We start from the raw sequence: 26,851 nt of genomic DNA on the forward strand, positions 1-26,851 counted from the left end.
TATCAAATCATGAGAAAAGGTATTTAAGGTGGCCACTTGCAAGTAGTTCTATTTGATTCTCCTATGAAGAGTGGCATCATGGGCTCCTCAAAACAACTCTCAAATGATCTGAAAACAAAGATTATTCAACATAGCTTTTCAGGGGAAGGATACAAAAAGTTGTCTCAGAGATTTAACCTGTCAGTTTCCACTGTGAGGAACATAGTAAGGAAATGGAAGAACACAGGTACAGTTCTTGTTAAGCCCAGAAGTGGCAGGCCAAGAAAAATATCAGAAAGGCAGAGAAGAAGAATGGTGAGAACAGTCAAGGACAATCCACAGACCACCTCCAAAGACCAGCAGCATCATCTTGCTGCAGATGGTGTCACTGTGCATCGGTCAACAATACAGCGCACTTTGCACAAGGAGAAGCTGTATGGGAGAGTGATGCGAAAGAAGCCGTTTCTGCAAGCACGCCACAAACAGAGTCGCCTGAGGTATGCAAAAGCACATTTGGACAAGCCAGTTACATTTTGGAAGAAGGTCCTGTGGACTGATGAAACAAAGATTGAGTTGTTTGGTCATACAAAAAGGCATTATGCATGGAGGCTAAAAAACACAGTATTCCAAGAAAAACACTTGCTACCCACAGTAAAATTTGGTGGAGGTTCCATCATGCTTTGGGGCTGTGTGGCCAATGCCGGCACCGGGAATCTTGTTAAAGTTGAGGGTCACATGGATTCAACTCAGTATCAGCAGATTCTTGACAATAATGTGCAAGAATCAGTGACGAAGTTGAAGTTACGCAGGGGATGGATATTTCAGCAAGACAATGATCCAACACACCGCTCCAAATCTACTCAGGCATTCATGCAGAGGAACAATTACAATGTTCTGGAATGGCCATCCCAGTCCCCAGACCTGAATATCATTGAACAACTGTGGGATGATTTGAAGCGGGCTGTCCATGCTCGGCGACCATCAAACTGAACTGGAATTGTTTTGTAAACAGGAATGGTCACAAATACCTTCATCCAGGAACTCATTAATAGCTACAGGAAGCGACTAGAGGCTGTTATTTTTGCAAAAGAAGGATCTACGAAATATTAATGTCATGTTTATGTTGAGGTGCCCATACTTTTGCACCGGTCAAATTTTGTTTAAATGCAGATTGCATATTTTCTTTTAGTACAATAAACCTCATTTGAGTCCAGAAATATAAGTGAGTCCATCAGTTATTAGATATATGAGACTGAAATAGCTGTTGCAAAAACCAAAATTGTTATAAAGAAGGTTAACATTAATAGGGGTGCCCAAACTTTAACATATGACTGTATATAAAACTGAATGTGTGTATCACCAACCAATCACGAAGCATCTTTCATTTCACCAGAGCTGTTTAAAAGAAGCTGAGCTGTGATTGGTTGCTATGAGCAACAGTTTTCCCATTCGACAACACTTTAGCAGACACTGACCATGTGGGAGAAATCTAGCAACCCTGGAAACATAAGCTCCCAGCCATTGTCTGCCCCCAGAAAGGAGCAGAGAGCACATGACAGAAATTAATCCCCCCTCCTGTGCCCATATACCCATCACACATCCTCCATCCCATAGGCACATCTTCCCTCTTAAAGGGGTTGTCTGGGCTTTTCACATAATCTCAGTGCATATCTGGGCTGCAGAATGGTGACGATAAGTAATTTACCTTCTGTCACCAGTTTGCAGGGTTTTCTAGATATCACTCTCTTGCTTCTGATCAGAACGTCCAAGGGGGGGGGTGTTCTGGCAGTGAAATGAGATCTGGTCGTTTCCTCCTACTCTACTAAAAACCTGCCCTCTATAGCAACAACCCCACCCTCCATAGCATCAGGCCCTCCCCGTCCACATGAAAAAGCCCTCCTCACACAGTAACAAATCCTCCCGCTCTAGCAGCCTCAATGCAGAGAGCAGAACCATCTAGCTGCTCCTCCCCCAGACACACACTGAACAGTGTTCTATGGAAAGTGAAACTCTAGTGAGGAGGGAAAATCGTCCTGTATTCTGGGCCACTCCATGATTACAATACATAAGTCACTCATTATCAGTGATTCCTTTCCTCAGTGTCCCAGGCTGCTGGCAGTGATGGGGCTCGGCTGCTGGCAGCAGTGAGAACAGACTGTGTGATGGCCAGTGATGGGGGTCTGCAGCTTCTAATCTGCACACGGGATGGCAGTCACTGATGTAATCTGTTCTGTGACAAAGCCTCTGCTGTGTGAATGAGACAGCTCTGTGTCACTGATGTCTTCAAACAGCAGCAGATTTGGTGCAGCGTATGTGTGAAGCTCCACCAAGCTCTAGTGACTAGCACCACCCTCTGCCTATTCATTGGCTGTCAGTAAACTGCACCAGCACTCATCTTTATCATCATTCCAGCATTGGAAAGAACACAGCAGTGATCCTGTATTTGTGAAAGCAGCACAATCTACATCACATCCACAATGGTAATAGATAGGGCCATTTGTGAAATTATAAGCATTATCAGCTTATTACAAAATGAAATCAAACAGTTTTCAAGTCAAAACTTTATTCTAGGTGATGTTACATTTTCACATAGGACCCCTTGTTCGAAAGAAGCTACTGAATGCTCTCGTCCATTGAATTTGTCAGTTTTTGGATGGTTTGTGCTTCAATTGTTTTGCATGTGGACAGAATACCCTCCCAGAGCTGTTGCTTAGATGTGAACTGCCTCCCGCCAATCATAGACACTCCTTTTGATGATGCTCGAGGTTCTCAATGGGGTTGAGGTCAGGGGAAGATGGTGGCCACACCATAAGTTTGTCCTCTTTTATGCCCATAGCAGCCAGAGATGCAGATGTGTTATTTGCAGCATGAGACGGTGCATTATCATGCATGAAAATGATCTTGCTGCGGAAAGTACAGTTCTTCCTCTTGAACCATGGCAGGAAGTGCTGTTTAAGAAACTCCACATAGATTTACCCCTTCAGGGATCCTAAAGGGGCCGACAATCTTTCTCCCCATGATTCCAGCCCAAAACATTACTCCACCTCCTCCTTGTTGGCGCCTTAGCCGTGTTTTCATGGGGTGTCCATCAACCAGCCATCCTCCACTCCATCCATCTGGACCATCGAGCGTTGCACGGCACTCATCGGTGAACAAAACAGTTTGGAAGTCAGTCTTCATGTATCGTTTGGCCCACTGGAGCCGTTTCTGCTTGTGCAGTGGATAGAGGTGGTCGACAGGATGGCTTACGCACAGCTGCAAACCTCTGAAGGACCCTGCATCTTGTTGTTCGGGGGACGTTGGAGGCACCAGCAGCTTCAAAAACTTGTCTGCTGCTATGACAAGGCATTTTTGCAACTGCTCTTTTAACCTGACGCAATTGCCTGTTGGAAAGAGTCCTTAATTTTTCCTTTTCAGCATGCACACGTGTGTGCTGGGAATCAGCTACATACTTCTTGATTGTGCGATGATCACGATGAAGTGTCTTGGCAATGTTGATTGTAGTCATGCCTTGACCTAAATACTCCACAATTTGTTGCTTCTCAGCAGCCGACACATCCTTTTTCTTTCCCATTTTGGCAAAAAATGTAGGCTGCTTAATAATGTGGAACAGCCTTCTTAAGTAGTCTTGCCTTTATTTGGACACACCTGCCAAACTAATGTGCACAGGTATCTGCAATTGCTTTCAGTGATATAAAGAGCCCTGACACACATCACCATCAATGAGTTTAAATGACAACAAAAAAATTCTAACCTTATCACTCCTAAACTCTTTTTGCATAATAATTTGGAACACAGTTTATGTACATGCTCAGTAGTGAAGCTCATCCTCTGCAGAGCAGAGGAAAAGGACACTTGGAAGGAATGCCTACAGTCCTTGCACTCATCTCAGAACTGCTTGATTATTGTATCATAGTGGTGACGGAAAGCCTCCTGTTACCATTTTACTACAGTAAATTTATCACTTAAACATGAACCATTTATGAGGGAGACGGAGTCAGGGGAATTGAGCAATTGGAGTGGGAAGTTTGGCTTACCGACTCCACAGCCCTGCTCAATACTGTTAACCTCTAATTGTCCGAAAAAGACGTGTGTAACACTCTGAGGTCTTCTAGGACTGTATTGAAACCTTTTTGAGCTTTTAAACATGAACACAGAGTGGGCACCCCTTTCTTAGGGAAATAATGGTGACTGGGTATCTTCCAGCTAGGCTGGATGCAAGCCATTGTTTTTTGAAATGTACCAAGGAGCTAGGGAGCAAAAAATAGCACAATAGGGTTTTATCCTGTGGTGCAAATGTTTTAGTACAGAGAACTTGCTCACCTGATGAGGTTGTGGATACACAGCTATCTCAAGGCATCAATACTATCTACTGCAAGTCCAAAGGTCACAAGACCAAGAGACATGCTGTTGTGGAAAATGAGTGGTTTTTGTGCGCTGCTGGTGAAGTTCGACAGAACGGACCCAGGGCACACAGGATGAAAGATGTTGCTGTTTTAATATCTATGCGTTTTAAAGTTATCCATCATCTTCCTCAGGCTACAACCAGGATACTTCTTCCTCAGGAGAAATTGGATAACTTAGAAACGTGTAGATATTAAAACAAAAAAACCTTTCATCATGTGTGTCCTGGGTCCTTTCTGTAGAACGTCACCAGCAGCGCAGAAAAACACTAGTTTTCCGCATCAGCATCATTTCTCAAAAGGCAGCCAACTGTCACGTCGCCATCAGACTCAGGGCCTGCTGTCCCGGCCTCGGCCACTAGGAGGCGCCGGACTGTCCTATCACCGTCTGACTCACGGCCTGCTGTTCCTGCCTCGGTCACTGGGAGGCGCAGTGGTTCACCCCCGAGTGATGGCGGCAATAGAGATGAGGCTCCTGCGCAGGCATCTGCTGGACGCAGACTCCGCTCCTCGGTCAGTCATGAAGGGGCTGGTGCATCACCATCTGGCCTGGTCCTGGGGGCGGTCCTGATGACATCATCAGGATGGGAACCTGTGAGGGATGACCTGATCCCTCAAATACCTTAGGACTGGTCGTGCAAGCCGCCGGATATATTCTTGGTTCCCCTGCGTGCTACTTTCTGATTTACTATAGTTTACTCTGACCTCTCCCTGGATTTCTGACCATTCTATTGCCTGCCGATTTCGTACCTTTGCCTTTCTCCTGACTTCTGACGCTGACCTTGGCTTGGATTCCTGACCTCTCTTCTGCCTGCTGATTTTGTAGTTTGGTTGCCCTCCTGGTTTATGACTTTGACTTGGCCTGGATTTGACTCTGCTACTGTCTGCCGTTTTTGTACCGTTGCTGCCCGCTTGGTTTCGACTTTGATTCTGGCCTATGTTTTTGGTCCTGTTTTTAACCCCTTTTCTGGCTACCGTCCTGCGCTGGTTGCTGCTCCTATTCAGACAGCGCCTCCTGGGCTCTGCTATAAATCCAGATCCCTGTATAGGGGTAAAGGGTATCGGGGTTTCTCGGGGCGCTGTTTTTCTGCAGCCCAGACTTGCAGACAGACGTCACACCAACTACCTCAACAAACCCTTCTAATGCCTCACTCTTGGCATGATAAAATAGAAAAACTTATACTAACCTTCAGTGCCAACGTCGTTCCCGCGGTGTCAACACTTGGATTTCGAAAGTCTCTTGTGGATTGTTCTGACACGTGAGCCTTGTGCCCACTCAGCCCTGGCGCCACTGTCCCCACCTTCGTACGGTTAAGTATTTAACAGGAAGTGAGAGCTGCAGCTGCCTATTAACTGTACGACGAAGGGGACAGTGGCGCCAGGGCTGAGTGGGTGCCAGGCTTGTGTCAGAACAACTGCACGAGAGCTATTGGAATGGTGTCCTCGCGGAAGGTGAGTATAGGCTTTATTATTTTATCGCCGCCAAACCTTTAGATCACGAAGGGGTTGTCTTAGTTTCACACACAAATAAGGTGCAAGCAGGCCCATCAGTGAAAAATTAAAGAGTAATAATATGGTGACGCAAAAGTTTAGAATTTTTATTAACCGCTAAGAAATAAAAGCCTACAGGAGTTTTGTGCCATACGTACAGGCATCACATATGAGCTATGGAAAGTACAAACATCAATAGTCTTTACGGTCATCAGAAATGTTTGATCTATTTGTATGTATACATCTCCGCGCTGGGAAGGGAAGCTTTTGTAATACTGCTTCTCCTATTTTCCGAAATATTTGGGGACCAGTTAAAGGGGTTGTCCGGTCCAAATCGACAAGTCTGTAGTCAATCTGTGTGACTGCAGACTTATGAAACTTATGAATTCCCCCCCCCCCCCCAGCACATGCACTGTGAGCTGCAGGGTTTTGACGATTTCTGAGCTGGGAACGGAAGGTATGTGTGCATAACACATACTCCTAGTCAGTGGGTGCGGCCTTGATCCATACACGTCTACGGAGCTGAGGCCACATCCGGACTAGTGACGCGGCCGTCCAGTTGTCATGGCTCACTAGAGGTAGGCCACTCCCAATGGCCAGTTTCTGGGAGTATATATAACTCATACATACCCTCCGGTCCCGACTCAGCAACTGGCGAATCCCCGCAATGCACAGTACGTTCACTGGAGGGATTCATCAGTGTCCAGTCACACAGAGTGACTACAGACTTATCAATTTAGACCTGATAACGCCTTTAATACCAAACATCTTATAGTCCTCAGAATGCAAATTCGCTCAGTAATTTATTTATTTTTTGTCCCACCAGACATGAGACACTTGAGCACTCACACCAGGCTTGTGGGATACAACTGTGCAGGGTTTGTTTCACAGCACTATTAAATGCAAACTGAAGAACAAAGTTCATTCGTAGCCCCCAAAATGCATATATTAACAGAATTTGGAGATTATAACTTGCTTAATAGACTACCAGAATCACTGTTGATACAAGTTTTAGGATAATGTCCAAGTGGTTTCACTCTCTAGCTTTGTCAGGGGTTATATATGAAATCCACCCATGGCTTACAGGAAAAAGGGTTTTTCCTGGACATTTCGAAATATAGCAGATGGATTTATAAGACCTTTTCTTTCCAGAACTTATTGTAGAGGGATGAGATGTATACAAAAATAACGTTACCATATGTTATTGACTGTATGAAGACTCTTGTGCTGCACATAGTTATTTTTATAGTTAAATATCTCCACAATTATCTGAATGTATTTATAACTCACTTTCTAACCACTTTCTAACCTCTCGACATATGATGTGCTTTACGACATTATTGCATTATACCAGTATCACAAATCTAGTTATTGTATTTTTTTCCCTATTTTTTTTTTTTTACACTGGATCATCTTTTTTTCCCCATTTAGGTTCCTTCAATATCAGATAATAATAATTGATCTATATAATTTTTCTGACCCACTGAAGATGGATAGAGACAGTGACATGATCGTGGAGAGAATGTTACACCTCACCCTAGAGATCCTCTTCCGGCTTACTGGAGAGGTGAGAGATTCTGATGACGTCACATTACATCATTCTTATCTATGGGAATAACAGATGGACAGAACTGGAGAGGTGAGGACTCTGGAAATGTCTGTAGTGAGATTTATTAATGTGTCTCTCCATAACCAGGATTACACGGTAGTGAAGAAAACCTTTAGTGAGCGCTGTCAGGACCCTGTGTCTGAGGGATGGGGAAGACCCCTGAGCCCAATCACAGAGCCTCCACCTCACCCCCTGATACCTGAGGACATCAATGACCAGAAGATTCTAGAACTCACCTACAAGATGATTGAGCTGCTGACTGGAGAGGTGACACTGCTGGGACATTATACAGTAACACTATGAAGGGATCGGGGGGATGACGGTATCATTGTATGTGTCAGGTTCCTATACGGTGTCAGGATGTTTCCGTCTATTTCTCCATGGAGGAGTGGGAGTATTTAGAAGGACACAAAGATGTGTATAAGGACGTTATGATGGAGGTTCCCCAGCCCCTCACATCACCAGGTAATAGACAGGACTAAATACACACGGCCTATAATTATCTGTATGTAAAGAATGTATGTGTTTCCTGCAGATCTATCCAGTAAGAGGACAACACCAGAGAGATGTCCCCGTCCTCTTCTTCCACAGGACTGTAACCAAGAAGATCCCAATGTTCCTCAGGATCATCAGGTAGATGGAGAGAAGGTGTCATGAGATCTCCCCTATGATGTGTAGACGGCTGTGAAGTTCTTGTGCTCAGTCTTGTTTTATCCACCAGTATTATATGTTTTATACTTGTGTAATGAGAGCGGTGGAGATGGCAGGATTAGAGCTGATCATAGATGGGACTTCTCCATCTGTCTGTGACTTTTACAATATTTGTTTCAGAGTGAAGATCTGACCCATATTACTACTACAGAGACATATGTGAGGGGTGATGAGCGGTGTAAAGAGGAGATTCCTACAGATCTCCGTCCAGGTGAGTAGTAACTACTAAAATCACAGATGTTTATGTGCTGTTGTAACTAATTTTTTACTAATAGAGAAAAGCTTGGGTGACACAACACTTTCTAACAGCCACAAGTGGATTTTAGTTCCACCCACGGTTAGCCTGTGAAATGCAGCTGTCCATCTGTGACAGTGGCATTTACAGTGCGCCTAAAGGGGGGGGGGCTCTTCATTCTATGCACTCATCGGGGCGGAGAGCCAGGGTTTTTTCCCCACTTTCTGGTACATCACATTATAAAATGGATGGTATCCTGCAAAAAAACAAGCCCTCACATGGCTATGTTGAAGGAAAAATACAAAAAGTTATTACTGTTGGAATAAGGGGAGGAAATCACGAAAATGTAAAAATAAAAAATCACCTAGTCCTTAAAGGGATAAAAAGAAAGGCGAGCACACACACAAAAAAGCATTTGAAGATGTTACCTTTCTTTTCTCACCTTTTGACGGTATTGTCCGTCTTCAAGGAAAAAAGGTGGAGATCACTTGTCCTCCAGCCCAAGTAATTTTGGGCCCAATTTATTACTGCATTTGATTTTTCTTTAATTGTTCCACTACTTGTTTTGGCTCACAAGTACCAATGTAAAATGCTAACCAAATACTAAATGTGTGAACGTGGCCTTAGATTGTGATCTACTTTGCATCACTGTGTTAGTTAAAAAGTTAATTTTGCGACATGACTTGTAATTGGTGTGGACACCTTTTATAAAGGATAATACATTCATCTTTATTTTTGTTAGATGCCTGGATCAGGAGCTCTGAGGGACACTGGATATCTTTAGATTGTAAAGTAGATGATCGTGGTATCACACAACAGGAGATTGAAGAACATGTCTTAATTCAAAATATAGCATTTCATAGCAAAGATCTATTACTTGATCCTTTTGAACAGGTCTTGTCTTCTGATTCATCACATAATATTAAGAAAGATAACCGTCATAGAAGACGTCGCACAGGGAAGAAGCCATTTTCATGCTCTGAATGTGGAAAATGTTTTAATTGGAAATCAAATCTTGCTCAACATAAGAGCATTCACAAAGGGGAGAAGTCATACTCTTGTCCAGAATGTGGGAAGTGTTGCAGAGATAAATCAGATCTTATTCGACATCAGAGAATTCACACGGGTGCAAAGCCGTATTCGTGTTCAGAATGTGGAAAATGTTTCAAGCAGAGGTGGGGCCTTGTCATTCATAAGAGAAGTCACACCGGAGCAAAGCCGTATTCATGTTCAGAATGTGGGAAACGGTTTACCACTAAATCATCTCTTGTTAAACATCAAACTATTCACACTGGAGTGAAACCATTTTCATGTTCAGAATGTAAAAAATGTTTTAACCGGAATTCAAGTCTTATTAAACATAGGAAAACTCACAAAGGGGAAAAGCCATATTGTTGTGAAGAATGTGGGAAAAGTTTTAACGAGAAATCCGATTTTTTTAGACATCAGAGAATACACACAGGGGAGAAGCCCTTTTCATGTTCAGAATGTGGGAAACTTTTTACAGCTAAGTCATCTCTTATTACACATCAAAATATTCACACAGGAGAGAAGCCATTTTTGTGTTCAGAATGTGGAAAATGTTTTAAACAGAAGTGGGGTCTTGTTACACATCAGAGAATTCACACAGGGGTGAGGCCGTTTTCATGTTCGGAATGTGGGAAATGTTTTAGCCAGAATTCAGATCTTGTCAAACATCAAAGAATTCACACAGGGGTGAAACCATTTTCATGTCCAGTATGTTTGAAATGTTTTATGCACAAATCACAACTTCTTAGACATGAAAGTACTCACACAGGGAGATAGCATCTTTTTTTTCTTCTACTCTTGAACTAGCAAAAAGTACAAAAGGTTTTCAACAACACTAAGAAGACGTTAGCTTACCAGATAGCCACTTCTCTAAAAAACGTGCAAATTTGAAAGGCAAAAAAGACACTTTTTAATGGTTGAGAATACTTTTATTTACTTGGTTCCTGGTACTTTATACATCCAAAAAATCAGATATTCAATATAACGCACCTTCAATAATACCTAATTAAGATAAAATGAGAGGAGGATTTAGATCATATTATGGATGGTCAGTGGAGCACAATCTTAGAATTACTGACCGAAATAGTCCCTGCGCTTTGCATAGGGATTATCACAGCTTTTCCTTATACATGAGAAATATAAGATGATCAACTTTTTTAATAACATACGGATTCGATCTCACCCCTGATTGCTCATGCTTAGTGAAGCAGGACAATGCATATGCCACAAGTCTTCTGGACGCTTTCCTTTTTTTTTTGTTGTTGAAGGATTGTAAGGGATGAGGGCTTCTTTTATTTTGTTTCTGTATATTTATGGAAATCTTAAAAATGTTGCAAATGGTTAATAAAAAAAATCTTATTTAAACAAGAACAAAGGGCATGATAACAATATAACTGTCATAGTCATCATAAAGTCATAGGTCCAATGGAGCTAAAGAACATAAGTTGGTTAAGAACGTAAAGTGGAACCGTGCTTTCAACAAACTGTCACAAGTGTGTCATGTACTCCTGGTTGATATGGGATTAGGCAATCTTTATGTACTGTGAATCGCAGATCCTCCATTTAGCCTGTGTGTTTTGTTCCTCATATAAAATGGAATTTGTTTCCTTTGATGCTGAAGAGAGCTGATTAGAGACATGCAGCACCATCTCACAGCTGTTCCTGACCAGATCATGTTTTCTCTCTATATAAAACCTGGCCAGACCTTCTCATCCCTACCTGTGAAAGTTTTACTTCTTTGCTTGCGGGAGTTGGTGGGCTGTAGTTTGAGTTCATAGTTGCTGCTGTTTTTGGGTGTATGCATTCTCCATTATCTCTTTCCCCATTTGGTTTGTACCTTCCTATCCTTCCCTTTAGTCCTCTCTACCTTGGTGAGTGTTTTTGTATGTAAGTTGCTTTTTGTTATCCCTGTTTGTCTTGCGTGTGTATACACTAACATATCTGTCTTAGGCCTCCTGGTGGAGGTGACAGCTTAGCACAATAACAGGAGCATAGTAAGGTCATAGACTCAGGCCTCTCTACCTTTTAGAGTAGCCCCAGTTACAGGGATGGTTAGGGTTCCAGTTCCATTGAAAGTTTGAGCCCCCCCACCTTATTGAAGACCGTCGTAGCATGACATTTTCACAGGCCCCACATTTTTTTTTTGATCCGGACATTGATCCTGTCACTAGTCTTGCCAGACAGCTCACAAGGCAAAAACCTGCAGCTATCAGACCTACAGTGTAAGGTTTCTTCATATCAGACAGCTAGACTGGAACCTAAAGTGGCACTTCCTGATAGGTTTTTAGCGGGTTTGGTCAAATTTGTCATGTTCCGGGAAGCTCTATTTCAGGCTTCGTCCGTGGTCATCTGGAAATGAGGAACAGAAGGTGGAGATTGTCTTCCCTCCTTCAAGGAGACCCTCAATCCTGGAACTTCTCACTCCCATCCGACTCATTGTCACTGCAGTCAGTGGATGGATTTTTCGGGGCTCTTGGCCTCATTTATGATGACCTGGAACAGGTCTCTCTTGCGGAATCTAAATTTATGTAAGATCTAGCAGGGACACCAACTGGCAGAGAAACTTTGTTCCGAATTCAATAGATGAGCCACTGACATGTTGTGGAATGACTCCCGCCTTAGGAGTCAGTTTTGTCAGGGCCTGTCTGAAAGGGTAAAAGACTCATCGGTGCTGTACGAAATGCCAGTGTCGTTGAAGAAAGCCATGGCTCTTGCCATATGTATATACAGATGCCTCTGGGATCGTGACCCCACCCCCATTGTACTTCCCAGGACTGAATTTCTCCCCGTGTGCTATGAATAATCTATGCAGTTAGGGGGGGACGTCTCCCCATTATAGGTCTCTTGCAGTTCGACCAAAGACAGGTGTGCTTTTACTGTGGCAAAAAGGGTCATTTTATTGGGGTTTGCCCAAGACCAGAGTATATAATCTGTCACGTCCTGAGAAAGAGAGACAGGCCATGAAAGACAATGTCTCTGAGAGTCTTGCCAAGTGACATATTAGACCTTCCTCTTCGCCTGTAGCAGCAGGGAATTTCTTTGATAAAGTTAAATCTGATTACTATCCGGGACCTATATCCCCTCCCACTCTTTCTTGATGTGTTCAATCAGATTATTAGGGCAAAACAGTTCTCCAAGTTGGATCTCTGGGGAACCTATAATTTGATTAGGATTAAAGAGAGGAGTGGAAGACTGCTTTTAACACTCCTGAAGGGCATTATGAAAATCTTGTCATACCTTTTGGTTTGAGTAATGTTCCTGCCATTGGTAGAGTTGTAGTGGTGTATCTTTACTATATTTTGATCTACTTGACTGATCTCAAGTCTCATCAGGTACATGAAAACACATACCATAAGGATACAGCCTTCTCACAGCCTGTCCAATGACAAATGCACTAGGAGGATGCAGAGGCAGCACAGGTGCAAACTACTGATAAAAACAGCCACCAACACACTTGTCAGCTAGGTGTTACAGGTTCTACAGGATAATAAACTGTATGCTAAGGGTAAGTGCAAACGTTGCGGATTTGCGGCGGATCCACAGCGGATTTGCCCCTGCGGATCCGCTGCAGATTCACTAGTGATTTACAGTACAATGTTATTCAATGGGAAAAAAACCTGCTGTGCACATGCTGTGGAAAAATCAGTCCTGAAAAGCAACTTTTTTTTTCCGCAGGATGCCAATTCTTTGTGCGGATTCCGCAGCGTTTTTACACCCATTCCATTATAGGAATCCGCAGCTGTAAAAACAAAATCCGCAAGAAATCCGCATAAAAAATGTGGATTTTGACCTGCAGATTCCGCGCAGAAAATTCCGCACAGCAATCCGCAACATGTGCACATACCCTAAGTTGGAAAAGTGACGTTATAGTGGAGATATGCGGATTATAGCTTAAATTGTAAAGCGCTGTGGAATATGTTGGTGCTATATAAATATTATTATTATTAATCCTCTCTTATTTATAACTGTTTGTATATTGTATACTTTGTCTCCTTTTTTAATATCTTTTGTATTTTTTGTAAACACTGCCTATATTTTCTGGAGTAAATCTATAACATTTACTAGATTCGTTTTCCTTGCTCTATGAACGAACTGCCACGTCCTCCGTGCTAAATTACGCTATCTTCTGGGTTGGTTCTTGACCTGATATAAGCTTTAGTATCAAACATGAACTGGGGCAGCAAAGTGTTCTGGGGGATTTAGGAGACCCTGGCAGTGACAGAACCAAGGTTTATGTGTGTATTACCTGCCCCTCACTGCAGAGTGGCCAATAGCCAGTACACGGCAAGGCAGCCTTTCTGGCGACTACTTATCCTAGGTGTAATTCCCTGACTGACCTGAGGGTAAGGGGAGCACCAGAGAGCTGCAAGTTCCTAACCGGAACTGAAAGTGGAAACAAAAGTTGTGTGGGTTTACATATCCCACGAAAATATATATATGACGTCTAAAATACGCTCCTGGCATGGTAGTCACTTGTGATCCAGCATCGATCAAGGAATGGACAGCTCGCCCATTCACTTCAGCCCAGACGGTAGGGCTTGTGGAAATTAAACTTTTGGGACTGCTTTCTCTCCTCCTTGGACTCTCAGGCTCCGGGTGATGTCCACCAGACATGGAGCCCATTATTTTAACAGCTGCTGAGGTAGGGACCATCCCCATCTCACACATCGTCGGGCGTAGTGTCCAGTAGTTCCGCATCTAAAACAAGTCTGATTCCATTCTGTATGTGGTTGTCCCACTCCCTGGCGAGGTTCGATGGATAAGCGGGACTCTGAATCACTCCTGTCTCTGTATGCATCTTGGGCTGCGGAGGGGGCTCTTCTGAGGCTGGACCATTCTTCCTGTATTTCTCATATTTCCTTTAGGATCTCCCTGGCCCATTCTGGCTCAGCAGCAGGCGAGGCGGGTACCTCATTGCTCTGGATCATCCCTGCCAAGGCTGCTGTCTCCTCCCTCACATGCGCTTCTGCCCCAATCTCTAGAAAGGTCATGCATGGATTGGTACGCAGGCGCTCCCGCAAAGCTTGCTTAAGCAACGTGTCCCTGAGGCCCACCACAAATTGGTCCCTCAATATCACATCAGGAGGTCCCACTCCTATTGCCCCCACATCTTGTTTGGCAATAGACGCGTGCACCTCTTGTATCGCATTCATGTATTGAGTCACTGATTCCCCCTCCCTCTGAACCCGGTGAAACAATCGCATCCACAATTCCCTGACATTGGTGGGATCCCCATGCATCTCTTCCAAAATTAGCAACACCTTGATCAGAGTGTTCCGTTCATGAGGGGGCCGAAACATTACAGAACATCCAGTCTCCCCATCCAGGGCCATCACCGCAATCTCTGCTTGCATAGTGGGGGTCATAGGATGCATCCTCAACATGCCTTTAACCCGCTCAGTCCAGTCCCACAGCAATATATTGCTCCCTGTGAATTTCGAGAGGTTGCTGAGCATGGCCCCCAGTGGTAAGCTGGACCTCGATTGGTCTGCTGCCTGTGTGTTCATGGACTGAATCCTGCCGACTACGCCAAATGTAAGCAGATTCCGGGATGCAGTAGCGTAGGGAATGCAGAGCAAGGGTTAACAATAATGCAATTTAATTATAACAATAGAGAAACTCACAGGGAGACAACAGATAATTAACAAATGGGATTGTAATATAACACAACAGTCTTGTTATTAAACTTATCATGACTCCTATGTTCCTCAGCCGCATGCAGTCCGATGAGAGTTGTAGTACCAGCAACGGCTGGTCTGGTGTCCCCAGGCATCATCCGCCAACATACAAACTGTCATGGTTTACTGAGGCTCCAGGTTAAGCGGTGCAGGGGTTAATCTGGGAAGCCTCTCTGTGGATCTGGGGAGGGTTCTTATAGCCTCATGGAGGAGCCGTCCCCTGTCGTTTATACTCCTAGCTGAGTGTGCCTGACCCTGTTCTGTCTGTGCTTCATGCCTGTCTTCGTATGCTTGCTTGGTGTTTGATTCGGTCCTGTCTTGGTTAACGTCTCTTGTATTCTGACTCTGTACCTCTATGCCTGCCCTGTGTATGACCCCTGGCTACGTATTGACCTTTCTGTGATTATCCCTCCTGTACCTCTATGCCCGCCCTGTGTATGACCCCTGGCTACGTATTGACCTTTCTGTGATTATCCCTCCTGTACCTCTATGCCCGCTCTGTGTATGACCCCTGGCTACGCATTGACCTTTCTGTGATTATCCCTCCTGTACCTCTATGCCCGCTCTGTGTATGACCCCTGGCTACGTATTGACCTTTCTGTGATTATCCCTCCTGTACCTCTATGCCCGCTCTGCGTATGACCCCTGGCTATGTATTGACCTTTCTGTGATTATCCCTCCTGTACCTCGCTGCCCGCCCTGTGTATGACCTCCTGGCCTGCCTGACCTCCCCTCTCCTCTACTTCAGTATTCCTGTAGCGAGTATATTATATCATCTGCAGTAGTAGGACGCTAAGCCCCACCCCCTGTGGTCACATGATCGTAGGTCCTGTGCGCACCTAGCTCTTCATCGTTGCTCCACCTCCCGCAGGTCCTCAAGCTACTCTGCTCCTACCCACGTTAGATGCCAGGATTCCCGTGGCTGCGGGTAAGAGCCCTCCACAGGCACTCTGTGTCCTTGTTACTTGACGTGGCGGTGCTGCTGAAGCACCCCTGACACAAACAAGCTTCTGGCAGCAATGGGCAGTCTCCGGTTTTGCCCGTTGTTCCCATAGTCCTTTAATCTGTAGAGCCGAAGTGGGTAACACTGTGGATGTCTCTACCCGGTGCGTGCTGCTCCGCCGCATGCCTGTCCACACGGGGGGAATACAGCTTACGATCTGGCACCTGTTTCTTACTGCGAGCACCTCACACTCGCGGTGCGCCCGACGCTCTGCACTCTCTCTGTTCCTACGGGGCCCTTACGTAACCTCTGCCGGGTCTCAGCTCCGTGCTCCTTCTCTGTCTGCAGAGTGCGGCGCACACCAGTCTCCACTCTGCTGGCGGGAAACTTCTGACTCTTCCTGCGCTTCCTACTCTCTCCTCCCTCTGCTCACCACTCCCCCCTCTCCAGGTCATCGGTCCTGTCCGGGTCCCCATCCCCCCCCCCGGCAACACTGGATGCAACCCTGACACTACCTGGCATCACACAGGTACCCGCAGCCCAGTCTTCCTCCTTACATCTGTGTGAAGTCTTGTTGTATTTCAGAACCTCTTTTAATTGCCACCACAATGGGGTACAGATACGTTTTAATCACTTTTTAATCTTTTAATCGGTGGTGAGTTAACAAAAACAGCAATTTAGGCATTGTCATTTCCAGTGTTCTTCATGCAGGATAATGTTTTCTTGTCATAATACCCAAAGCTTTATTAAGCATAATCACCAAGGTAGGCTTGCCAGAACTAACAGTACTGTTACATATAAAGTAAAGCATAAAATTTCTCTAAAACATGAAGGGCCCAATGCATCATTTGCAAATTAAATCCTTTTTCTTTTTTTGATTTGGGCTATTAGTTATTTTTGTTTGCACCAAATTTATCAAAATGTCGCACATGGTTCATCAATTTTTTAAATTTTTCATCTTTGTTTTGAGCCAACTTTTTCAACTTTTCAGCACTAAATGTTGTATGTTTGTGCACTAATATGTCAAAAATGTGCACCCCTTTTTTATGTGTACAAAAAAACATCTACGTGGGAGGGACTGGAGTAAATTTGAAACAAAATTAAAGACTTTCTTAAGAGTCACAAAGGATGAATCAACCAAAAACATCAGGAAGACCCAAAAAACTGTCCGCAGTGGCTAAATAAAAGAAAGAGAAAAACAGCTGAAAAGTGGCAAAGATAAATAAAAGCACAAAATGAATTGGATTCATTTTCTTTAGGCTAAGTTCACATGTAGTGGAATTCCCGTGGAAGTTACTGCGAGAATTCCATTCCGCGGGAAAATCGCATTTTAAATTCCCGCGATTTTCCCACGGAAAAACTAGCGATTTGCAAACGTAATTAGCTTGCAGAATGCTAGCATTTTCCAAGCGATCTGTAGCATCGCTTGGAAAACTGACAAGTTGGTCACACTCGTCAAACACAGTAAAAAATAATAAAAAAATAAAAAATATTGTTATTCTCACCTTCCGGCGTCCCGTGCAGCCTTCCCGCCTCTCCACGCTCCCGGCATCTTCTGATCCCAGTAATCCTTTGCGAGAATGACTGAGATGTCGCGCTCCCGCGACGTCATCGCGAATGACCACGAGACCGTGACGTCATCGCGGTCTCTCGCAAAGGATTACTTGGACCGGAAGATGCCGGGAAGGCTGCACAGGACGCCGGAAGGTGTATCAAGTATCCGGGCACTAAGGCACCATACTCCTCATGTTTCACAGATGATTTTCAGCCACTAAACATGCAAAGATTGCCTGCCAATCACAGTAATGCCGTAGAGATGTTGGCTCCCCATCTTGGTTGATTCCTCAAAATTTTGTTAAACCTCACAGATGTCAGATATCCATGCCCACTTGCCAGTTTTTATGTGCAGAAGCAGACTGGAATAGTTTGTGGCATTTTGTAGTTAATATTCAACTACTGACCTTTGCTGCTCACAAAGTCTTGCCAGCATATGTAATATGGGGTTCCAGAGTGTTGTCTTGTCGCACACCAGTCAGTGAGCTGCCACTTACAAGCACTGCTGCAGCATTGCCAGCAGCTGTAGCAGACATGCGGAAATGGGTGCACACACGGCGTACCTTCACAAGTAGCTCCGGCAAATCTGTGTAGGTTTTCAGAAACCGCTGAACCACGACGTTGAGCATGAGAGCCATGCATGGAACGTATGCAAGGTTGCCAAGCTTCAGAGCTGCCACCAGGTTACTCCCATTATCACACATGACCATGCCTGGTTGTAGGTTCAGCTGTGACCATCACAAATCTGTTTGGTTTGTCATATCTTTCCACAACTCTGTGGCGGTATGCTCTTTGTTACTTCCTGAGAAGTTAGCAGAGCTTGTTGCCGCTTCACCGAGGCAATGCTGGTTACTTGCAATTAATATAGATGATGTGCTCACAGATGACAATCCGAAGATGGAGTAGGAGGGGATGCAGTAGATGGTGTAGGAGGTGGAGGAAATACTGTTGGAACTAGGGTCTGCAATCCTCATGTGCCGTTGCAGGGTCCAACTCTGTCCCGACCTCCACAAGGTTCATTCATTGTGCCATCAGGGAAATGTAGCATCCCTGGCCACAAGCACTTATTCATGTGTCAGTCGTGAAGTGGACCTTCCCAGCAACCGTTGGTGAAGGTATGGGTGAGGATATGGGACACAAGCTGCTGTAAGGCGAGGACTGCACATGGGTAAAAAAATGTAACAAATCTCCAGTGAAGAGTCAGATGATTAATGAGTAAGGCGTAGTCGAAATACATTGCTTGGAGACCACTGGAGGAACCGCTAAAGTTTTATGATGTCTAAATAAATTCTGAAGTTCTGACATTTATGTTTTAAAAAAAAAAAAAGTGGCAGTTCATGACCAAGTATTGGGGGGACGGTCGGCGCCATGAGATTGCGGAAACTCTCAGTGTCCACAAGCCTAAACGGCAACATTTACAATGCAAGCAGTCTGACAATGTGACAGTTTAGTGTTTTTGCTTGTGGGTGGGTGGCTGGGTATATTGTTTTGCATTTCAAGGCCTGGAGTAGAAACAGCTGAAAGCTGTGCTAGGAAAAGGAATTGGACTTTGTTGCTGATAGTGCTTGCAAATGTGCAACAACAGGTGCATGGCGGGAGGAATCACGGCAGCGTCCTGGACAGGGTAACACAGGAAGAGGCAGTGGTGTCACTCACAGACACTGTGGACCAACGCATTCGGCCCACACAGTCATCTGCTTTGAGTACGTGCCTGTGCATGCTGGTGGTGGTGATCGTCCGCACTTTCTTTAAAGAAGCACCAGACTAGGGAACATGTAACCATTTGCTTAGGCACTTGCTGCATGTGGTTACTCCGGGAAACCGCTGCCTGCCTTCTCCCTCTGGCCACCTCACTGCCTCTGCCTGTCTTACGAGGTGCTGCCAATCTCTTCCACCTCCGTGCAGCTGTGCTTGCTCTGCATTGCACCTTTCCAGGCTGTGTCAGTGACTTCATCATTCACCACCTAATCTTGTACTTCTGCATTCTGGTCCTCCTGACTTTTTGACGTAACATCACTTGTTGGCAACTGTGTATCATCATTCTGTAAGGCGGACAGGGAGGTAATCGTGGCAATGAGCTGTAATGTTCCCACACCCTGGTGCCCCACGGATGAAATTATTAAACAACATGTATGTCAGTACCTGGATAAGAATGAAGTGATTAAACAGAGTCAGCATGGGTTTGTAACTAATAAGTCATGTCAGACTAACTTAATTTCCTTCTATGACGGAATCACTGATTGGGTGGATCAAGGAAATGCTGTAGATATAGTATATCTTGACTTCAGAAAAGCATTTGACAAAGTATCTCATACAATCCTTATTGAAAAAATGACTAAGTATGGAATGGACAAGGCAACTGTTAGGTGGATTCATAACTGGCTTAGTGATCGGACCCAAAGAGTGGTCATAAATGACTGCACATCCAGTTGGAAGAATGTCTCAAGTGGGGTACCACAGGGCTCTGTCCTGGGCCCTGTATTGTTCAACATCTTTATCAACGATTTAGATGAAGGAATTGAGGGTAAACTGATTAAATTTGCTGATGACACAAAGCTAGGAGGGATAGCTAATACTAGAGAAGAGAGAGAGAGGATTCAAAAAGATATAAATAAACTGGAGCAGTGGGCAGCAACTAACAGAATGGTTTTTAACAGGGAAAAATGCAAAGTACTACATCCGGGCACTAAAAATAAAAAAAGCACATACAGAATGGGAGGAATAGGACAAAGCAACAGCACATGTGAAAAAGACTTGGGTATACTAATAGATCACAGACTGAATATGAGTCAACAGTGTGATGCAGCAGCAAAAAAGGCAAATGCAATTCTAGGATGTATTAACAGAAGCATACAGTCTAGATCACGTGAAGTCATTGCCCTCTACTCCTCTTTGGTCAGACCTCATCTGGAATATTGTGTCCAGTTTTGGGCACCACATTTTAAAAAAGGCATCAACAAACTGGAGCAAGTTCAGAAAAGAGCGACCAGAATGGTGACCGGTCTGCAAACCCTGTCTTATGAGGAAAGGTTGCAGGATTTGAGAAAGTTTAGTTTGCAAAAGAGAAGACTGAGAGGAGACTTAATAGCTGTCTTCAAACAGGCTGGACAGACATCTGACTGGGATGATTTAGTGAATCCTGCTTTGAGCAGGGGGTTGGACCAGATGGCCCAGGAGGTCCCTTCCAACTCTACGATTCTATAAATGCAAAGTTCTTTCCACTGCATGTGCAGCATGTGCCACAGCACATGTACAGGCTCTGTCAGATTCCCCTCAGCTGCTGTCATGTCGGCTCCGTGTCCTTGAGCTCCACAAATCACTTCAGAGACAAGGTCTTTTTTTTACAACAGCTTAACTTTACTAGACAGCAGTATATTCATCACACAGGCAGCACAATTCACACAGAGCCACTTATTCTGCACTTTCCCTGCCTTCCGGGCAGACTCTATTCTTTCTGTAATCTCTATCTCTTTCCTCCCAGCATTTGCTGCCATACCTCTAATCAAATTCTGTTCTGTCCGTGCCTTCCTTTTCCCTGCCATCTGAGCAGTCTCTTTGGACAGTCCGTGTCCCATATGTGCCTTCCACGTCACCAGCTCCCTTTCAGCCCCTCGTCTGGTTTCAATTGGGAAAGGTCTCGGGAAAGCCATCTCAGCTTAGACCCCAGATCCTTTTTGGGGATTGTCCTGTTGAGCTGGTGCCCGACTGCACTATTCTCCGCCTGGAGCCCCTCACTGTCGTTGCACCTTTATCCCCAAGGCCAGCAATCCTTCTGCACTCAGTACTGCAGCACCCTGCCCTGGGCAAGGCTGCCCAGGCTTCTGCCTCAAATCAGTAAGTACCCGTCCTATACCTCCCTGCTCTGTGACCCCTCCCATTTGCTTAATCCCTATGCTGCCTGCATCTAACTATTAATCCTGTCTATTCTAGTCTATATCTCTAATGTGCCCCCCCCATTCTAATCCATCTATGGTCCTATACTATCTAAGATCCTATACTAGCCCTAAGTCTTTACACAGTACCTGACAGACACATGACATTACAGTACACATTAATAAAAAATGAGGTGCCGCATGCAATCATGTGAACAATGTCCATTGGAGAGGAGGGACGTGAGGGTCCCCGCCACCTCCTTACATTTATTTACTTCTTGAAGCACTAATTGCGGTTCCCCACTGTCAGTCCTCTACTGACCATGGCTGCTCAAATATTTGGACATCACTACATACGTTTTCCACATATTCCTCTTGAAATGTGCAGGGCGAAAGGCGAGAGTCAATAAATAGAAATGTAAAGAGTTCCTCGAAATGTCTGTGTGTGGGATCACGTGTTTCCTAGGATTCGCCATGGAGGGAGGAAGGAGGATCATGGGGTGAGGATTATATTGTCCAGAATTTTGGCTAGTGAGAGTGGACTATATGGAAGACTGGGTGGTGCTGGGAAACATACTGGAAGCTTTATTACCTACATGTCTCACGTCTGTTCGACAACTGAAAAACATGCAGGGAGTGCCTGTTTAGTGCAACTGTCGAACCACGCAAGATGGTATTTTTCTAGCATGCTAAAGTCACTCGGTTAGCACCCGAGCATGCTCAGATAAAACCTTATCCAAGCACGTTCATTCATCACTAATAGCTGGATTAAGGTGCAGGAAATGGGCTGCGCACAATAGAAATTTATCAAGATTGTTGATAAATGCCTGAGGACTCCAACTCTGAGAAGAAATCCCCAGCAAAAATTGACTGGCTGCAAACTTAAAATAGTGGAATAACGTTCATTAGTCATAAAAACACATATTGGCTAGAGATGAATAATTTGATTCCTGTTGCCAGGATCTGACATTTAGTGGTTTTTTACGGCAGTCTTCTGTATGAAGCGATGGCCGGGGAACCACCACGGTGCAGGGAGATTACGGTACACAAGATGTGGTGCAAACAACAAAGGGTAAATTTATTGGAAGGTAAGGAATGAAGTGGATAAGGAAGGTGCAAACGGGTATGCAATGACAAAAGATAATTTACAAGAGTCTGTATTCTTTAGCTGGGCCGTCAAATAGCACAGTGCTCCAACTATTGCAGGATCAATATATTTCAAACAGGCAAATCCAAACAATGAACACAGAATGATGCTACTCTAAGTGTAGCCTCCCTGGCCTCTACTAAACAGGCCACAAGGCTGCCGTGTTCTGTCTATTGAAGCCTACACAAGGCCCTGACATGTGCACAAACGGGAACAAACTCACGGTAACATTGGGGACTTAGGTCCAGTCCCGGGGGCCCCCCAACAGTCTTGAACAGTGGTGCGCACGTCTGTCTGGCAGATCTGTGAAACATGGTCTTCTCCTTGCTTCACAGTCCTGGAGGTGCTCCTGGAAACTGTCAAATCCCTTTCTGTTTTTTTCGTGGCTTCTCGAAATAGCACAGGACAGCCACCTTTGCTACACCCGAAGAGTCTGTTCAATTTCACAAGTCCACTAAGTCTCAGGCCTCTTTCACACATCAGTATTTTTGATCAGCATTTCATCAGTATTTGTATGCCAAAACCAGGAATGTCTCCAAAATAAGGAACAGGAGTCAATCTTTCAATTATATTTTTTTCACGGTAAGTTCCATTCCTGGCATTGGCATACAAACAATGATGCAAAATACTGACCAAATACTGACGTATGAATGAGCCTTCAGGCTGTGCGACCTTTTTACACAGTTCTATGCACAGCAGCTCTCTGCATCAGCTTCCAGCTAAGGCCTCTTTCACACTTCCGTTTTTTACAATCAGTCACAATCCGCCAGGTTTTGAAAAAAACGGATCCTCAAATTTTTTTTGAGGATCTGTTTTTTCCCCCATTGACTTCCATTAATGGCGGATTGTGATGGATTGCTGTCCGTTGCATCCGTTTTTTTTGAGGATCCGCCAAAAGTTGCTGTCCGTCTTTCTGGGTGCCGGACAAAACAAAAATTCTCTCTCTCTCTCTCTCCCCTCCCGGCCAGCATTTCCTTTAAATTTCCGCATTTTCAGGATCCGTCTAAAAACGGATCCTGTGCCATCCGTTCACATCAGTTAACAACGGATCCGCTTGTATGACTTTTTGGCAGATTTGAACTGATGCAAAAAAACTGAAGTGTGAAAGAGGCCTAACAAGCTCTCATAGGCTCAGCTCCTCCCCTCCTCTGCCTCAGGCAGTTCATTAACACAGTCTTTATAGGGGGAGCAGATCATTCCATCACACCAGACAAGGGGGTGCTGTCTCTTAAAGTTACAGCGTGTTTCTTACTGTCCATAACAGCACCACCCCCTTACATGTACACATACTGCTACGCTCCTTACACCTCGTACACACACGGCTCCGCTCCTTACACCTCGTACACACACGGCTCCGCTCCTTACACCTCGTACACACACGGCTCCGCTCTGTACACCTCGTACACACACGGCTCCGCTCCTTACACCTCGTACACACGCGGCTCCGCTCCTTACACCTCGTACACACGCGGCTCCGCTCCTTACACCTCGTACACACACGGCTCCGCTCCTTACACCTCGTACACACACGGCTCCGCTCTGTACACCTCGTACACACGCGGCTCCGCTCCTTACACCTCGTACACACGCGGCTCCGCTCCTTACACCTCGTACACACGCGGCTCCGCTCCGTACACCTCGTACACACGCGGCTCCGCTCCGTACACCTCGTACACACGCGGCTCCGCTCCTTACACCTCGTACACACGCGGCTCCGCTCTGTACACCTCGTACACACGCGGCTCCGCTCCGTACACCTCGTACACACGCGGCTCCGCTCCGTACACCTCGTACACACGCGGCTCCGCTCCGTACACCTCGTACACACGCGGCTCCGCTCCGTACACCTCGTACACACGCGGCTCTGCTCCGTACACCTCGTACACACGCGGCTCCGCTACGTACACCTCGTACACACGCGGCTCTGCTCCGTACACCTCGTACACACGCGGCTCCGCTCCGTACACCTCGTACACACGCGGCTCTGCTCCGTACACCTCGTACACACGCGGCTCCGCTCCGTACACCTCGTACACACGCGGCTCCGCTCCGTACACCTCGTACACACGCGGCTCCGCTCCGTACACCTCGTACACACGCGGCTCCGCTCCATACACCTCCCACACACATGGCTCTGCTACATCCACACTGTAAATCCCTCCTGACCCCACACATAAACTTCCCCTCATCCAGCACCATGACAACCAGCACAGCAAAGTCCTGCATACACTGAGGCCCCAGATCATGTGACCCCTGACTCCTCCCCTCCTGTGACCTCATCACAGGTCCTGTGCGCACAGAGCAGCCATATATGTGGAGTGCGGCTCTGCGGGTGGAGGTAGGTGCTGGAGGATCCATTATTCTCTATGTGGAGTGTGGCTCTGCGGGTGGAGGTCGGTGCCGGAGGCTCCATTATTCTCTATGTGGAGTGCGGCTCTGCGGGTGGAGGTCGGTGCCGGAGGCTCCATTATTCTCTATGTGGAGTGCGGCTCTGCGGGTGGAGGTCGGTGCCGGAGGCTCCATTATTCTCTATGTGGAGTGCGGGTGGAGGTCGGTGCCGGAGGCTCCTTTATTCTCTATGTGGAGTGCGGCTCTGCGGGTGGAGGTCGGTGCCGGAGGCTCCATTATTCTCTATGTGGAGTGCGGCTCTGCGGGTGGAGGTCGGTGCCGGAGGCTCCTTTATTCTCTATGTGGAGTGCGGCTCTGCGGGTGGAGGTCGGTGCCGGAGGCTCCATTATTCTCTATGTGGAGTGCGGCTCTGCGGGTGGAGGTCGGTGCCGGAGGCTCCATTATTCTCTATGTGGAGTGCGGCTCTGCGGGTGGAGGTCGGTGCCGGAGGCTCCATTATTCTCTATGTGGAGTGCGGCTCTACGGGTGGAGGTCGGTGCCGGAGGCTGCATTATTCTCTATGTGGAGTGCGGCTCTGCGGGTGGAGGTCGGTGCCGGAGGCCCCATTATTCTCTATGTGGAGTGCGGCTCTGCGGGTGGAGGTCGGTGCCGGAGGCTCCTTTATTCTCTATGTGGAGTGCGGCTCTGCGGGTGGAGGTCGGTGCCGGAGGCTCCATTATTCTCTATGTGGAGTGCGGCTCTGCGGGTGGAGGTCGGTGCCGGAGGCTCCTTTATTCTCTATGTGGAGTGCGGCTCTGCGGGTGGAGGTCGGTGCCGGAGGCTCCATTATTCTCTATGTGGAGTGCGGCTCTGCGGGTGGAGGTCGGTGCCGGAGGCTCCATTATTCTCTATGTGGAGTGCGGCTCTGCGGGTGGAGGTCGGTGCCGGAGGCTCCATTATTCTCTATGTGGAGTGCGGCTCTACGGGTGGAGGTCGGTGCCGGAGGCTCCATTATTCTCTATGTGGAGTGCGGCTCTGCGGGTGGAGGTCGGTGCCGGAGGCCCCATTATTCTCTATGTGGAGTGCGGCTCTGCGGGTGGAGGTCGGTGCCGGAGGCTCCTTTATTCTCTATGTGGAGTGCGGCTCTGCGGGTGGAGGTCGGTGCCGGAGGCTCCTTTATTCTCTATGTGGAGTGCGGCTCTGCGGGTGGAGGTCGGTGCCGGAGGCTCCATTATTCTCTATGTGGAGTGCGGCTCTGCGGGTGGAGGTCGGTGCCGGAGGCTCCTTTATTCTCTATGTGGAGTGCGGCTCTGCGGGTGGAGGTCGGTGCCGGAGGCTCCATTATTCTCTATGTGGAGTGCGGCTCTGCGGGTGGAGGTCGGTGCCGGAGGCTCCATTATTCTCTATGTGGAGTGCGGCTCTGCGGGTGGAGGTCGGTGCCGGAGGCTCCATTATTCTCTATGTGGAGTGCGGCTCTACGGGTGGAGGTCGGTGCCGGAGGCTGCATTATTCTCTATGTGGAGTGCGGCTCTGCGGGTGGAGGTCGGTGCCGGAGGCCCCATTATTCTCTATGTGGAGTGCGGCTCTGCGGGTGGAGGTCGGTGCCGGAGGCTCCTTTATTCTCTATGTGGAGTGCGGCTCTGCGGGTGGAGGTCGGTGCCGGAGGCTCCATTATTCTCTATGTGGAGTGCGGCTCTGCGGGTGGAGGTCGGTGCCGGAGGCTCCTTTATTCTCTATGTGGAGTGCGGCTCTGCGGGTGGAGGTCGGTGCCGGAGGCTCCATTATTCTCTATGTGGAGTGCGGCTCTGCGGGTGGAGGTCGGTGCCGGAGGCTCCATTATTCTCTATGTGGAGTGCGGCTCTGCGGGTGGAG

General features: G+C 46.4%; 1 protein-coding gene across 1 annotated transcript in view; it reads left to right on the forward strand.

The window, feature by feature from the left end:
* The window catches only part of LOC141093966 (uncharacterized), a 146,453-nt gene that overhangs the window by 3,298 nt on the left and 116,304 nt on the right, over window positions 1-26,851 (forward strand). Inside the window, exons 2-7 of the mRNA XM_073579639.1 lie at window positions 7,305-7,440; window positions 7,570-7,749; window positions 7,824-7,947; window positions 8,018-8,115; window positions 8,314-8,404; window positions 9,171-10,233. Coding sequence (XP_073435740.1) covers window positions 7,305-7,440; window positions 7,570-7,749; window positions 7,824-7,947; window positions 8,018-8,115; window positions 8,314-8,404; window positions 9,171-10,233 — 1,692 coding nt within the window. The remainder of the gene's footprint in view (window positions 1-7,304; window positions 7,441-7,569; window positions 7,750-7,823; window positions 7,948-8,017; window positions 8,116-8,313; window positions 8,405-9,170; window positions 10,234-26,851) is intronic.

This window comes from Dendrobates tinctorius, unplaced genomic scaffold (genome assembly GCF_039654945.1).
Source record: "Dendrobates tinctorius isolate UK_male_01 unplaced genomic scaffold, ASM3965494v1 ptg000063l, whole genome shotgun sequence".
Lineage (NCBI taxonomy): Eukaryota > Metazoa > Chordata > Amphibia > Anura > Dendrobatidae > Dendrobates > Dendrobates tinctorius.